Genomic DNA, 16784 nt, shown 5'->3' on the forward strand with positions numbered 1-16784 from the left:
TAGATAGATAGATAGATAGATAGATAGATAGATAGATAGATAGATAGATAGATAGATAGATAGATAGATAGGTAGAGACAGGTAGATAGACAGATAGATAGACAAATGAATGAATGAATATATAAACAAACATTTATTAATCATCTATTATATGCCAGGCATTGTGTTAAGCTCTGGGGACACCATAAGAGGCAAAAGACAGTCCCTGTTTGCAAGGACCTTACAATCTAATGGATCCCTAGACCCCTGCAAAGTTTGGCTCATGTGTCCCATTGAGGCTCTTCCTTATTTTTATCTTCCAAAATTATTAGTGTGCCTCAAAATTACTTCCCATTTCATACCTTGTGTATATTTTGTAGGAGTATGGAACAGGGGAAACATCATAGGTTCTGGAGTCAAAGAACTAGATTTAAATCCCAAATCAGATATATGTTATATGTGTGACCTTGAACAGGTAAGTCACTTAACTTCCCCAAGCTTCAATTTCCTCAAAGAATAAAATCGGGAGGTAAATTCAGAGTTGTCAGATGATGGCCCTCAGACCATAAACTGCCTCAAAAATAGATTAAAATGTAATCAGGAAATGTTTAACAAAATATAGGCAAAAATTACAATATAAATAAATCCTGATGTTCAGTTGTGGCTTTCTAAGAATATTTGGCTCCCGAGGATCCTTCTATCTGAGTTTGACACCAATGACTTAGAGACCTCTGAAGCTTCTTTGAGGTCTAGAGCTATAATTCTATGAGCTACTTGTGTTCTTTACCTTGATAGAATGGATTCTCCAAGGGCAGGGACTGTTTCACTTTTGCTTTAATACTCCCAATGTAAGGCACAGAGCTCACTGATCTGAATCATCATTTTCCCTCCCATACATTGCAATCCAGTCAAACTAACTTTCTTTCTGGTCTTCACATATAACATTCCATTTCTGGTCTTCATTGCTCTGTGCTCTCTGTTTTCCATGCTTGGGATGAATTCTCTCCTCACCTTTATCTCATTACATATCTTAAATATATAGTTCCAATGCCATTCTTTCCCATAAAGCCCTTCCTGATCTTCCGAACTACTAGTGCCTTCACTCTATATTTATTTTCCTTAGATTTATTTGTATGCATTTATACACATAATTATTGTCTCCCTCTTGGTTTCACTTTGCCTCATCATCCATTCTCTCCTCTTTCCTTCCAGTCCTGGAAAAAGAGGTATCCTGACTCCTTGCTATGGCCAATTCTTCTGATGATTGCTATGGATACCTCCTCCACCAAAAAGATTATAACCCCCTCCACACCTGTAGCACCAATGCAATATTCACAGCACCCTTGGTCACTATAAATATACCTGCATGGTGCTCAGTCACAAAATATGACAGACTATAGAAGACAGAAACAACACACTTATTCAGACACCAGAATACCAGATCCCAAAAACAATAAGCCAATTCCATCATAGTAGCAAAGAAGTTAATAAGCCACAACAGCAGAGAGAGACACAGCATCCTTTAGCCTTCCCACAAACCAACAAAAGACCAATATTTACTCACAAGTCTGCCTCAGACTCTATCTTAAATTTGGAAGCATGCTCTCCTCCCAACAGTCTAGCTGGCTCTGACTCCCAGCTTCCTGTGGGCTCTGCTCCATCCTTCAACAAATTCCTCCCACCACTGGTCCCATGTGATTATGTTCAGCCTATTAGGGGGTAGAGTTTATTTTCAAAGAAAGGAAGGTCTTCAAATTCTCTCAGGCTTATTAAGGGGCAGGGAAGATCTTCAAATTCCCATTCCCATTACAATACCTCATTGTGTACAATTCTAGTCCATATTTTCCCTCATAGGTCCATAAACATTTATTATGTACCTACCATGTAAGCACTGCAGATTAAAAAAAGAGAGAGAGAGAGACAAAAGACAGTCCTGAGATGAGGAGAGAAAGTGTTCCAGCCATAGGGGGACAGGCAGAGAAAAGGATGCCAGCAGAGTGATAGAGTGCCTTGTTTATGCGGCAGCCAGGAGGCCAGCATCAGTGAATCAAAGGGCACCTGATGGAGAATAAGGTGTGAGAGTACTGGAGGGGTAAAAGGGCTGAGTTAAGAAATATCTAAGCTAGAATGGTAAAAATGGGGAGGGGAGAGGGCAGGTTAGAAGTAGGAAGAGGGGAGGAATTCTAAGGTGCTGGTTAGAATCACTAAAGTGGCAGCCCATGGAAATGGGTCTGGGTATGAAGGCAAGTGAAGCCAGATGGAGGGAAATGTGTTGGGAGAATTTTTAGGGATTGAGTTAATGGAGGTCATCATGAGGTCACCCAGGGCTGCAATTTGGCAAGGTATGATCAGCAACAGAGCAGAAGGGCAAGGGATTCAAGGAAAGAGGGCAATGTACAACTGAACTCATTAGCTATAGGGTCAAGAAAATGAAATGGAAGTCAGAAGAGGGGATGGTGAATTGAGAGAACAAGGATGAGTGGAAAAACTAGAGTTTACAATGAGGGTGAAGAAAAGATTTAGGAGAAATGAGGGAGAGGGAAAAATAAAAGAGGGGCTACAGAGTTAAGAATCATGAAGTGCTTTGGATGATGGTGAGATCTTGGGTAGGAACACTTCCCAAGGCAGAGTGAGAAGGTAAGTCATGGAAGTGGAGGAAGTCAATGAACTGGGACCCAAGAGTGGTCAAGGAGATCAACAGATACACTGAAGTTACTGAATAGGGGAGCAGGGGCTGGGAGTACAGGGAAAGATAAGGACCTACCAAGTGCAAAAAGAAAGGGAAATTTCTCAGAGGTCAATAAATGACTACATTAAAGGGATTTACAGATAAATGGAGTAAAGCCCAAAGGAGAGGTTGCTGAGCAATGGAGAAGGATTAGACTCCATTCCAAACAATGTGGCTCCATTGTGCAAATGGGTTCTCATGGTTTGGTTGGTGTTTGTTTTTCTACTTAGAGCTGAGCTGATCGTTTCACCTGTTAAGCCAGAGTCTCCTCAAAGGAATAGTAATGTCATTGGAAGAGAGAACCCAAAGAGGGCCATTCCCTGTCAATGTATGTCAGCACCGCTGACAGAGGTTAAGAGACTTGCCCACAAACACACAGCAGGCACTGAGAGGCAGAACTTGGATCCTCCTGACTCCACCGCCAGCTCTCTATTCCCTGGTAGCATCCTGGGCCATCTCCAGTTGTCCTGATGAATATCTGGCCACTAGACCAGATGGCTCTGGAGGAGAAATTGAGGCCGGTGATCTTGCACAGTCCTCCCTCAATTAAATCTAAGTCAACTGCAAGTTATGTCATCATCTTTCTGATGTTACAGACCTCCTTGAGAACGAAGGACAAACACATATAACAACAATACACCGGCAGACACATGGTGCTGTCGATAGAACACAGGCCATGGAGTCAGGAAGACCTGAATTCAAATCCAGGCTTTGACACTTACTAGTTGTGTTACACTGGGCAAGTCATTTAACTGCTATTTAACTCGATTTCCTCATCTGTAAAACAAGGATGATAATACTATCTATCTCCCAGGGTTGTTGCAAGGATCAAATGAGATAATAATTATGCAGTGCTTAGCACAGTGCCCTGTGTATAGTTAAACACTATCTATGTGAGCTAGTCTTACTACTGTTATGGTGCATTTCTTCTCCAACACATACCAAAATTGCCAACTAAAAGGCCCTCAGAGGACATGAAACCCACAGCTTTAATTTTACAAGTGAGGAAACTGAGGCCTAAGGACTTTGCCCCAAATCCCACCGGCTCTGGTCCTCTGGCACCAAATCCTACACGCTGCCCACTGTACCATTCTGGATGCTTTATTTAAGGAGAAAACAAAGTCACTCCCCCACACCACCTCTTCAAACAATCCATCACCTCTGGGCACCAGAGAAAACAGGCAGGTGCCCTTAACAACCAAGCAGCTTTCAATCTGCACTAATCAGATATAATGGGAAAATTAACCATTCCAGCTGCCTCAAGGAAGAGTTGATTTAATTTAGACTTCATTAAATGACAAGATTTATAGACTTCCTCTCTTGCCACATCCCTCCCATCACATAGCTGGGCCCAGGCTAGCGATGGGCCACAGTCACAAGCACACTGGGCATCAAAGGTGCTACGAGCAAACATCAGGTACCTTAGCTGCTTGAGGAACTCAACGTCAGAGCTGCTGTTAATGAGCTTGATGAAGTCCTCGTAAGATGGCGCATATGTGTAGGCTTTCTTGTGATGTTCATTCATCTGTTCTCTGTACTCCAGCTGGGCCAGTAGCATCTGGTTAATATAATCAGGGTCACTCAGCAACTCCACCACAGGCTGCAAGACTGAAGGAAACAGAAGAAGACATTGAACAGCCATCCCTCCTTTTTTTTTTTTTCAGTTTCTTTTGTTTCTTAATAGACACACAAACCAGCATGAACACTTCTGGCTGCATTTTGGACACATGTGTAACCTAAAGTTTATTTTTTGGTAGGGACTAGACCTGTGATTTTATTAGTTTAGGGCAAACTTCCCCTACCAGTGCAAGTAAGGCACCTATTCTGCAAATTCTGTGGGTCATTGAGAATTTAAATGACTTGCCCAAGGTCCCACAGCCAGTATGTATCAGAGGCAGTACCTGAACCCAGGTCTTTCTGACTGACTATGCACTGTACTAGGCTCCCTCTTCTAACATAGCTAGGCAAAGCAATCTCTTTGTTCGTCTAAAATTAATAGGTGCTATTTTAAAATAGATTAATTAATTAAACTAAAATGAATAGATGTTGTTTTAAAATTAATTAATAGAATCTAAAATGAATAGATGTTGTTTTAAAATTGATTAATTAATAGCATCTAAAATGAATAGATGTTGTTTTAAAATAGATTAATTAATAGCATCTAAAATGAATAGAAGCAGTTTTTAAAAATCCTCACAGACAGGCTCCCACCCATCCAATGAAATGGTACAAGGTGATCTGTCCATCTCTGGAGATGCTGCCAAACACTGACAAATCACTTTCTCCATTAAGGAACAAAGATAAGGGTGGGGGAGCAAGGAAAGGAAGTCACCAGAATCCCATGCTTCTCTGCTAAAATGTTCCTCCTCTAAAATCCATAAATTATGCCTTAAAGGAAGGTTGCAAATATCTTAACCAGTCTAGTGTGCCAAAATATAAGGGCCAGCACTCTTAGGCACACCAGCAGAGACTCCAGGCTAATTTTGTTTGTGACTCCAGAATAAGAGAAAAGATAAAATATTACTTGGGTAATGTTACCCTACTGCTCTCAGATCCAAAAACGTCCCATACTTTTTAAAGGTGCTGTTGGTTGATTACCAGAATTCAAGAGAAAATGATTCACCTCAAGCCAAACTGTCTGTAAATGCATAGTTAAACATTTCTTTCATCTGCAGAGTTTCAGGTTGGTCACTGGCTGGTTTTTCAACCATCTGGCTGTGTGTCACTGATCCTGGCAGAGACCAATATATACCATGGGGAAACAAAAACAGTGCCTTGACCAAGTGAGACTTCACAGGTCTGAGTCCCTGCCTGAGGGCACACAAATAGTAGAATGTAGGCATGAGAAAGTTTACTGTCAGAAGTGGTTAGTTTTACTTAGATGTGCTTCTGCTAAGGGGTAGAGGAGGGTGGATAATGTATTATTCATTTGTTTGTTTTTAAAGAGAAAGGGCATTGACTGAAAAAAGAAAAACATAAAGTTTTCCTTCTAATTAGTCATGTGACCATTTCTCTGAGACTCAGTTTCCTCATTTGTAAAATCAGAGGACTACAAGCTCATTCCTACTTCAAAATGCTAACATAACATAACTGGAATCTTTTGGAATTGTATCCAAAGACCACAGATTGGGATCTGTCTTCTCAAAGACTCCTGCCTTTTAGTACAAAATCTTTTCTCACCTAAAAGTGAATTTAAGCAAACAATAATTTAGCTGTCTACTGAAATTCTGGGTTAGGATATGTTTTTCTCATGTCAAGTATTTTAAGGTTTTGCTTTTTTTTCCTTTCAGGCTAAACATTTTACTGTGCATAGCTATTCATTCTATTTCTTTTAGAGTGTACTCAAAGGGCTGTAATGTTCTTGATCTTTAAATTTGTATAAACCATGAAAACAAATCAAGAAGTTCCAAGACCCATAACTAATGAAATTCTAAATCTCACAGTACTTAAATCCTCCATCAGAATTTGACTCACGTGGATTTCCTTACCCTGACATTTATGTCTGTATGACCTGGGGCAAATCACTTAAATTCTACAGGCCTTAGTTTCCTTTTCTGTAAAATGAGGGAGTTAGATTAGAGAGTTAGATTAGATACCCTCTGAGTTCCCTTCCTGCTTCCATTCTATGATTCTGTGTTCATTAATGCCCCAGCAGACACAAAGGCTATCAAGAATGGCTGTTTTCCCTATGGAGGGCAGAAGGAACAGCTCTCTTATTTCAAAATAAATGAGAATGGATTGTTCATTTGGCCATCTGTCACCATCTATTTTTATGTTTCTCATGGATGTCCAAAGGATGCTCTCTTTGCTGCTCTATTTCCACATGAAATTTTCGTGAAATTTGATTTTCACACTTCCAAAACAAGAGTACAAAGTGAGTGTATGTGCCATAAAAAGTGTTATCAACACATTAGTACGCACAGAAATCTAGTCATCTAAAAGCAATCTCAATTTTATAAGTCTACCTTTTGTTGTGAGAATTTCTGCAAGGACTATGCGCAAGCTGAGAGATTGGACATCCTTTGAGGGGAGAAGACAAAACACCAGAACCCGAGAACATGTTTGTAGGAACCTTACTTCTTCATCCGAGTTCCTTAAGCATGCATGTAATAAAAAGGGCCTCGGCTGCTCTTCTTGTCTAAAAATAGAAGGAAAGGGGGAGTGGGGTGGGAGAAAATTGTGGAAGTGAGTCATCTAAAAGGACAATTTGTTATTTGTGCATAATTAAATAGAAGCTGCCCAAATGAGCAAAACAGGAACACATTTGAAAAAATATTTTTCAACATGTGACATTTTACCAACACCCACAATTTCCTTAGGTTAAAATCCCACTTCTGTCACTTACCACCTGTATGACCTTGGGTCAGTAGTTTAACCTTCCTGAAATTCAGTTTCCTATTCTGTAAAATGAGGGGATTAGATTAGGGAGCCTCATGGGAAACTTATCTAAGGATAGAGTCACTCAGATACTCTGGTCTCAAGCAACTTTAAATTTTATTTTTAGTTCTAAATTCTCTCCCTCCCACCTCCACCTCCCCAACTTATTCATAAGGCAAGAAAAACAAAACCCATTATATGTATATGTGTATATATATATATATATATAGTCAAAGAAAATGAATTTCTGCATAAGGAAAGGGAAGGTAAGAAGAAAAGAATATGAAAGGGAAAGGGAAGAAAAAGAGAGAGAAAGGAAGGAAGGAAGGAAGGAAGGAAGGAAGGAAGGAAGGAAGGAAGGAAGGAAGGAAGGAAGGAAGAAAGGAAGGAAGGAAGGAAGGAAGGGAGGGAGGGAGGGAGGGAGGGAGAGAGAGAGAGAGAGAGAGAGAAAGAGAGAAAGAAAGCAAGAAAGAAAGAAAGAAAGAAAGAAAGAAAGAAAGCAAGAAAGAAAGAAAGAAAGAAAGAGAGAGAGAAAGGTAGAAAGAAAGAAAGGGAGAAGGAAGGGAAGGGAGAAGGAAGGGAAGGAGAGAAGAGAAAAGATAAGCTTCAGTCTGCTCTCTTGAGTTCATCACCCTCTTCCATTAGGTGGGAAGCATGTTTCATCATGAGACTTTTGGAATTAAAGTTGTTGATCAGAGTTCCTAAGTTGTACAAAACTGTTTTACAAAATCTTTGGGGTTTTTTTTGTCTTTTTTTGCTTCTTGGAGGGGGGAAGGCAGGGCAATTGAGGTTAAGTGACTTACCCAAGGTCACACGGCTAGTAAGTGTTAAGTGTATGAGGCCACATTTGAACTCAGGTCCTCCTGACTCCATGGCCAGTGCTCTATTCACTGTGCCACCTAGCTACCTCTTTTTTTTTTTAATCTTTCCAATATTGTTGCTATTATATAAATTATTCTCCTTGTTCTGCTCACTCCATTTTGGATCAGTTCATAAATGTCTTCCCAGGATTTTCTGAAACCATTCCCTTCCTATCATTTCTTTTATAGCACAATAGTATTCCACCATATTTATATACCATGAACATAATAACTTAGTCATTCCCCAAATGATGGGTACTCCCTTGATTTCCAATTCTTTGCTACCAGAAAAAGAGCTGCTACAAATACTTTTGTATACATGGGCCCTTTTCTTCTTTCTTTGGTCTCTTGGGGGATGGGACTAGTAGCAGTATCACTGAATCAAAGGAAATGTCCAGTTTAATGAATATCTTTTGAAGGATAGTTACAAAATCGCCTCAAGCATGACCATGTTCAATTACTAAGCTCAAAGGATTTTCCTCAGTCCTCATTCTCTCCAACCTCATGGAAGGAAGACTTCTTGAAATTCTCTGCTTCCTTAGTGTTGGTGAGATGACACCCACTTCTCTATCCACTCTTCTTCTCCTTCCCTCCTTCCTCCATATATTAGGCAATCCCAAGGCTAGACTCTGGATCTCTTTCTCTTCACTATGCATTTTCTCCCTTAGTGATCTCATCTACTTCCACATCTTCAATTCTCATCACTCTGTGGATGATTCCCAAAGGTGGATGTGGATGATTCCAATCTTGATCTACTGACTTCCTGAGCTCTGGATCCACATTCCTTACAATGGTCAAAAGACCTCTAGTGACCCAGCTCTTCTGCCAGCACAGCAAATTCAAAAGATGCTTGATAGTCCATAAAACTTAAATTAAACAGAAAACTTAATTCCTCACCTTCCCTCCTAAACCATCCCACCTGCTGGTGTTCCCATTTCTGCTACCATCACTATTATTTTCTCATTTTCCCCTCTTTTTTACATACTTTGGTTCTAAATGTAGTAACAATCAACAAAAACAAATAGAACAAAAACATAAACAAGGATAAAAAAGATGGAACACAAAACCACAAATTCCATTATTTACATGTTAGTTTTGAAAGGTATACATTAACTTCATTTTTCCCCACTTAAAAGTATTTTTTTCCAATATCATGTAAAGATAGTTTTCAACATTCAACACTGTAAGATTTTTAGTTCCAGATTTTTCTCCTCCTCTTCCCCCTCCCCAAGACAGCAAACAATCTGATATAGGTTACACATGTACAATAACTTTAACAATATTAACTTTGTATTTACTTCCACATCTCCTTCTGATTATATATGTTTCCCCCAGATATTTCTGTTGCTACCATTCTAATCATTTTTTACATCACTGGAGTCAGGATCTGGATTGTTCTGATTCTGCTTGCATCATTTTGCATCACTTCAAATATATTTTTCCATGTGTTTTTGAAGTCTTCCTACTTTTAATTTCTCATAGAAATTTCTCAGAGCCTGTAATATTTATGTTCCATAATTTGTTCAGCTATTCTCTAATTACTTGCTAACATAAACAGTATGACTATGAAAGCGTAAGTCTTCTTTTCCTTTCAATAACATCTTTAGAGTATAATAGTGGCTTTACTAGGAGGCAGTTAGATGGCTCAAGAAATAGAGTGCTGGGGCTGGAGTCAGGAAGACCCAAGTTAAAATATGGCCCCATTAGCTATGTGACCCTGGGCAAGTAACTTAACCTCTGTTTGCTTTAATCTACTGGAAAAAGAAATGACAAACCACAATCCAGTCCGCAGGATCATGAAAAGTCAGACACAACTTAACATCAACACAGTGGATTCACTGGGCCAAAGTTTGTGAACAGCTTAGGAGCTCCTGCATCTTGCTATGCTGCTAGACAAGAAAATCTATCAATTTACACAGTGCCCATTTCTTCATGTACCTGCCAAACATAGGATGTTATTATTCTTAACTATCTTTCACAATTTAATGGGCACAAGGTGATATCTTCAAATTGTTTTCATTTGGATTCCTTGGATTATTACAGAGTTCAAACATTTTTTTTCAGGTTAATGATATTAGTGTATCTTCTTTTGAGAACAATCTGTTCACAGCCCATCCTCAACCACCAGGAAACTAGGATCTAACCTAAGTATCTTGCCATCTGCACGCACTCTTTTCCTGACAATGGCCCTCCATATTGGCCATCCAGAGAGTTTCCTTTGTTCCCACATTCCTTGTCCCACTCAACTTTGGAACTCCAAACTCTGTCCTGGGGCTGAGCTCTCTTGATTGGTGTGGAGGAATGAATGTAAATTCATCTAACCTACTAGATCTTTGGACTGACCCAGACCATGTTTCAAATCCCATGCAGTCATTCACTGGGAAACTGGAGCCTTTCCAAGCATCTTGATATCTGCCCTGCCACCATATATATGCACATATATACATGTACATATATGTGCATGTGTATATATATTATGCCCCTCTTCCCTCTTTCACCTCTTGCTCTGGGAACAATTATCCCAAGTCAATGCCACCATCACTACAGGAAAGGGTTAGACAATCTACTGCTCTATGGCTCTACTTTTTTTTTTTTTTTGCTTTTTGGAGTGGGGAGAGCAGGGCAATTGGGGTTAAGTGACTTGCCCAAGGTCACATGGCTGATAAGCGTTAAGCGTCTGAGGCCAGATTTGAACTCAGGTCCTCCTGATTCCAGGGCCAGTGCTCTATTCACTGTGCCACGTAGTCACCCCAATATGGCTCTACTGTTAATCCCTGTGACTTCTCAGACCAAAACTCCCTCCCCTGGCCATCACTGTCCTCCTATACATGCTATTTCCCCTTACTAGAAATATAAGCTGCTTGAGGACAGGCCCAGCCTCACATCTGTGTTTGTATCCTTACTACCCAGCACAGGGCCTAGAATGTAACAGGTGATCAATGAATGTCATTTCATTCATTCATGTAACCACTCCTCAAGTCTTTTAACATTGATTTAAATTTTTGATGTCATATTCATATTAGAAATATTCACAGCTAAAATTTTTCCCTAATATGCTCCTTTTCTTTTGTAATTTTGGGGATACATTGCTTTTTGTTTAACAGAACTTTTATAAAATGAAATCCATCTGTTTTGTCACCTATAATTTCTAATTGTTGAAGTTAGGAATTCTTGTTCCACATCTACGATAGATGTTATTCCAATTTCTTCTTTTTTTGCATCTCAACTATTGATCCACTTAAAATTTAATGTAGTATATGGAGTGAAATGTAAATTTAGTCTCATTTTTGGCATATTACCATGTAATTTTTCCAGTGGTTTTTATTTAATAATGATCTATATCTATCTATATTATGCATATATATATATATATATATATATATATATTCTCATCTTGGATTTCTCAATTACTACCCTGTTATATACTTTTAGTTCTAATTTTTCTATTTCTCTATTATTGATCTATTTTGTCTTAAATGTCATATAATTTCTCAAAATGAATGCTTTGCTTTGGTAGAAAAATAGGTGTAGACCAGAAATAATGAACATAAGAAATTCAGAGAAAGAAGGGAAGACACATATGAACTGACATAAAGTAAACATTTAGACAAAGCAGCTACATGACACACTAGATAGAATGCCAGGACCTGGAGTCAGGAAGATCTGCATCTCAGTAAAAATTGGCTGTGTAACCTTGGGCAAGTCACTTGACCTGTTTGCCTCAGTTTCCTATGCTGTAAAATGAAGATGATAATAATAGCACCTACTTCATAGAATTGTTGTAAGGACCAAACGAGACCATAATTGTAAAGCACTTAGCATAGTGCCTAGTACATAGTATACACTATATAAATAGTAGGTATCATAGTCATTTGATAACATTTTGTCATTATTGAAAAACTGTATTTCCCTGCATCCATTTTGCACAGAAATGCTAGTAGTTTTCATGGATTTATCTTATACCCCGATCTTACTAAAGTCATTATGTCAAACTTTTTTGCATGTGTTTCTTGTATACTCTAAACATGTGATCATGCCTTCTGCAAATACAAATATTTTAACTCCTTCTTTGCCTATGAATATTCATTTTTTCCATTCCATTTATTGTTAGTATTTTTAAGTGCTAAAAACCAATTAATTACATTTCCATTTTGAGCCTATAGGTTGATAAGTGGACTTGTTTCCTTCCAAAGATGTCAGTTTATCAATAGGAGTAATCTTCCCACTAATGCAGATCATAATTCAACCATGTCTTAGCAGATGGCTTCCCGAGTTATTGTGGCCAAACCTGGTGACCAACCTTCTGGTGATGAGACCCAGCCAACTTCAGCTAAGCCCATCCTCAGAGGACAGAAACACAACCTATCCCTGGGTCAGTAAATGAAGCATTTTGAGTTTTGGAGAATATTTAAAAGTTCACACTCCACAGGCACAGATTTTTGAGAACTCACAGCCCTGTGAGGCATGGGAAATGACTTTAGTAGAAGATGATAAATATTTTCAAAAATGGAAATTAACTGAGTATCTTGAAATTCCAACATGCTAGATACAGTCCTTCGAGCTGAAGCCTTTTAACAATAGTTGAACAAACACTATTTGCTCCAAATGATGCAGCTGGAAGGCACATACCCAGATAAGTAATCGGTACAGGATGGCCTTGATTTTCAAAAAGAAAAAAAAAATTATTCTCATTTCTAGAGGGAAAGAAATGTTCCCATGAGTTTCAGTGAATAAGGGAGAAAATGTTAAACTTCCATTTCTCTATGCTTCATTGCTCAAAAAAAAACCCAAAACCATATAGGCTTTTTTTTCCCCTGGAAATATATCCAAAAGCAAAATTTTCTCATATTTGAAATGAGTGGGTTAGACTACATGATCTCTGAAGTTCTCTCCAGAACTAGCATCCTCTGACTCATGTGCGTGGGATGCCTCTGAGTGGGAGTGGGTGAGCAAACACCACCAAGAGGATTTCCACGGCCCCCTCTGTACCTGAAACACCTGAAAACCAGCCCTGCAGAAAGCCAATTAAGCCAACAGTGAACGTTTTTAAGGTCACACTATGCATCAGGCACTATACTAGTCACTGTGCCCTTTAAAAGCTTATAAAACTTCTTGGCAGTATAGCAAATTGAAAATCACTTCACCAATTGAAAGTTACATGGGAAACAAAAGTAAAGAAAAATTATATTGAAATTTTTTTTTGCCAGATTCATTAATAAAAAAGTAATTATGTAGTGAGAGACAACGCAAAACATTTACCAAATTGCTTCAGGTATATTGAAAAACATCTGCACTCTCTCCATTCTAGTGAGGTTGTTGGTTAATTATGCCCATGCTGGAAAAGTTTATAAATTTGTGATTGGTTTTCATTAAATTTTTTAGAAATTTAAAAATTCTTGGGGCGGCTAGGTGGCGCAGTGAGTAAAGCGCTGGCCCTGGAGTCGGGAGGACCCGAGTTCGGTTCCAGCCTGAGACACTGAACACCCACACAAAAATACTAGCCGTGTCACCTTGGGCAAGTTACTTAACCCCAAATTGCCCTCCAAAAGGCAAAAAAAATTTTTTTTTTTTAATTCTCGCCTCTCAGAGCAGCAGGGGGTAATTTAAAAAGATCAATGGATTTGGAGTCAGAAGTTGTTTAATCATGTCTGACTCTCTGTGGTCCCTTTTGGAGTTTTCTTGGCAAAAATATTGGAGCGGTTTGCCATTTCTTTCTCCAGCTCATTTTACAGATGAGGAAACTGAGGCAAATAGGGTTAAGTGACTTGCCCAGGGTCACACAGCTAGTACGTGTCTCAGGGAGATATGAGTTAAGGAAGAGGAATCTTCCTGACTCCAGGCCTGGTGCTCTATGCACTGTGGTACCACATAATTATCCAAGTCAAGAGATCTGGGTTCAAATTCTGTTTACTGCCTATGTGATGATGGGTAATTCATTTAACTCACTGAGCCTTGAGTTCCTCATCTATAAAATGAGAAAAGTAATATACTACCTCATAGAGTTGTTAATGAGGAAAGAACATTAAACATGTAAGTAACATGTACACAGATCCCTATGTTGTAGTAAAGATTTAGAACTAGAAGGAACATCAGAAATCATCTCATCATAAACTCTTAAAGATGACAAGATCACAGGTCTACAAGTGGAAGAAACCTTAGAGGTCATCTCGTCCAATACTCCTCATTTTACAGGAAAGGAAACTGAGGCCCAGAGAGATTAAGTGACTTCCCCAAGGTCACACTGGTAATAAGTAGCAAAGACAGAATTTGAACTCAGGATCCATGACTCCAATCATTACCCTTTCCACTGTACTATCTTATAGCCCTGAACCTTATTTTATATATATTTTTTCTTTTATTTATTTATTTATTTTTGCTTTTTGGATGAAGGGAGAGGGCAGGACAATTGAGTGACTTGCCCAAGGTCACATGGCCAGTAAGTGTTAGGTGTCTAAGGCCGGATTTGAAGTCAGGTTCTCCTGATTCCAGGGCCGGTGCAGTATTCACTGTGCTACCTAGTCACCCCACGAACCTAATTTTATAAATGAGGAAATGAAGGCCCTGAAAATGTTAATGACTTGTCCCGGTCACATAAGTAATATAATAGCAGAAACAGAATTTGAGTGGTACTGACTACAAATCCATAACTTTACACTTTACCGGATGACCAATTGCTACCCTTCTTTGCCTATTTATTTTTTATTCATCCTTTAAAATTTAACTTAGATGCTATCTTCTCTCCTCCATGAAGCCTTTCCTGAAACCTCCAAATCAAGTGCAACTTTTCCTCCTTTGCATCATACAAAGCACTGTTTTTCACATTCCTGGTGCTTGTATTATTCTGCACAATAGTTATCAGTCCCTGTGGGATGAGCCCCCTACTAATACCATCATGAATAATGTTGCCTATGGAAACTTGGTATCTTCCCCAGTATCTAGGCCAGTGCTCGGCAAGTGGTATGTGTTTAATGAATGTTTGTTAAATTAAAGTGAAGTCAGGACAACTGAACTGTGGGGATGCAGCAAGCAATGTATTAATAGCTCTGCTGTCTACACCAAACTATGTCCCATACCAAGGCTGGCTTACTGTAGGTAGCTCATAAAAGTAAGTGGACAGGGGCGGCCAGGTGGCTCAGTGAGTAAGAGCACCAGCTCCAGTGTCGGGATGACCTGGGGGTCAAATCCGGGCTCAGATACTTAGCACCACACCCAGAAATAACTGGCTGTGTAACCTTGAGCAAGTTACTTAACCCCGATTGCTTTAAAAAGCAGGTAGAAACAGACACCTTAGCCTGGTGCTCCAGAATGAACCATTACACCACTCCTTTTGAAGCTGGTTTTCCAAAATGAAGGGAAAGTAAGAGAGATCCAGGTGAGACTCCTTTATAGTTGAACACCCACATTTCTTGGGTGGCTAACCCTTTATGCCTGGTTTGGTGTGTCCGCTAGATGGAGTCTTAAACACTGGACCAAGATGCCCTAGGTTTTAGGCACAAAGAACACTGAAGGGCTGAGCACTGATGACTATGCGTGGTTCCTCAGCAATACTTTCTGAAACTTTCCTTCTTTCTCTCCAGGATATCTGTGTAATAGGTAGCAACAGAATCTTGCAGCAAAAGGCCACAGGACTCAGACATCTAGAAAACATTGGAAGTAGACCCAAGAAAGAATGAACTTCATAGTGTGATGTTTAAAAAGTTTGAGAGAGATATGGTTTCTGGGTAATTAGTCATTTTATATGTAATGCTTAGCATTTTATTAATAAAAGAGGTCAGCGGCACTCTTGAATGCCAAAGACCGTCATGGCAGTGAGTTCACAACTTATATGCACTTGGAAAAGTGGGTGTTCCTGAGGGTGGCTGTCAATTCTAACTGGTTAACAATTAATGAAAAAATGAATATTACAATGAGGGGCTGGGCTATAATCCAATGAGAGTCTTGGGCCACCTGACAGAGCATCCAAATCTTGGTCAAAGAGATTTTTCAACTTCTATATAACTCATCTGACAAAAAGGAGAATCCATATTTTCCCAGACCAGTCTAAATAAATACAATGAGCAGAAATCCACCCATTTGCCTAAACCAAGGGTGGGAAACTTGCAGTCTCAAGACCCCATGTGACCTTCTAGATGCTTGGGGTCAGCCTTTTGACAGAGTCCAAGTTGTACAGAATAAATTCTTTTTATTAAGGGGATTTGTTCTGTGAAGTTTGGATTCAATCAGGGTCACACTTGAGGACTTGGAGGCCCTTGAGGCCACAGGTCCCCCACCCCTGGCCTAAACTTAGAATTTTTTTTTTTACTATCTTTCATTAGATCTTAGCCTGGGTAAGTCTTTGAGAAAGATTTCCCACAATGGTTGATTTCTAGATGAGGAAATAGAAAAGGGGAAAAGCCTTGGTCCTAATTCAATAATTAGTTTTTAATATAAGAAAGAAATGATCATTTTTCTCAATAATAAGTATGACAGCTTGAGCTCCCTTCTTCAAAATGCACATTCATTTATGGAGGCATAACCAAGGAAATTCTCTCTATCACACTAGCAAAGGATTCATTTTTTTACTATGTGCCCAAACAGTAGTTCTTGGTATATTTTTTATATTCTCACATTCAAATACCATCTCTAAATATCACACACAGTTTCTCTAAATCAGTTTTCAAGGTGTTATAATGCTAAGCAGTTATTAATACAGTATTCTATAAGAAGAAACATGAACTATATTTAACGAAAAATTGCAAAGTGTTCAACGATGCTCAAGATAGTTGTAAGAACTGGGATTTTTTTCATAACTATGATGCTGAGAATATTTTCATGTGAAAAGCATCTGCTATGGAAAACCA

The 16784-nt window shown here is 39.1% G+C and overlaps 1 protein-coding gene across 1 annotated transcript in view; it reads right to left on the reverse strand.

Annotated features, from left to right (window-relative positions):
* The window catches only part of SNX25 (sorting nexin 25), a 256900-nt gene that overhangs the window by 157961 nt on the left and 82155 nt on the right, over positions 1 to 16784 (reverse strand). Inside the window, exons 4-5 of the mRNA XM_069095984.1 lie at positions 6673 to 6845; positions 4129 to 4315 (exon numbers count right to left, since the gene is read on the reverse strand). Of these exons, the coding sequence (XP_068952085.1) occupies positions 4129 to 4315; positions 6673 to 6845 (360 nt within the window). The remainder of the gene's footprint in view (positions 1 to 4128; positions 4316 to 6672; positions 6846 to 16784) is intronic.

The sequence above is a fragment of the Petaurus breviceps genome, unplaced genomic scaffold (assembly GCF_028583685.1).
Source record: "Petaurus breviceps papuanus isolate PSGF00001 unplaced genomic scaffold, PetGlider_PUasm1.0 126, whole genome shotgun sequence".
NCBI lineage: Eukaryota > Metazoa > Chordata > Mammalia > Diprotodontia > Petauridae > Petaurus > Petaurus breviceps.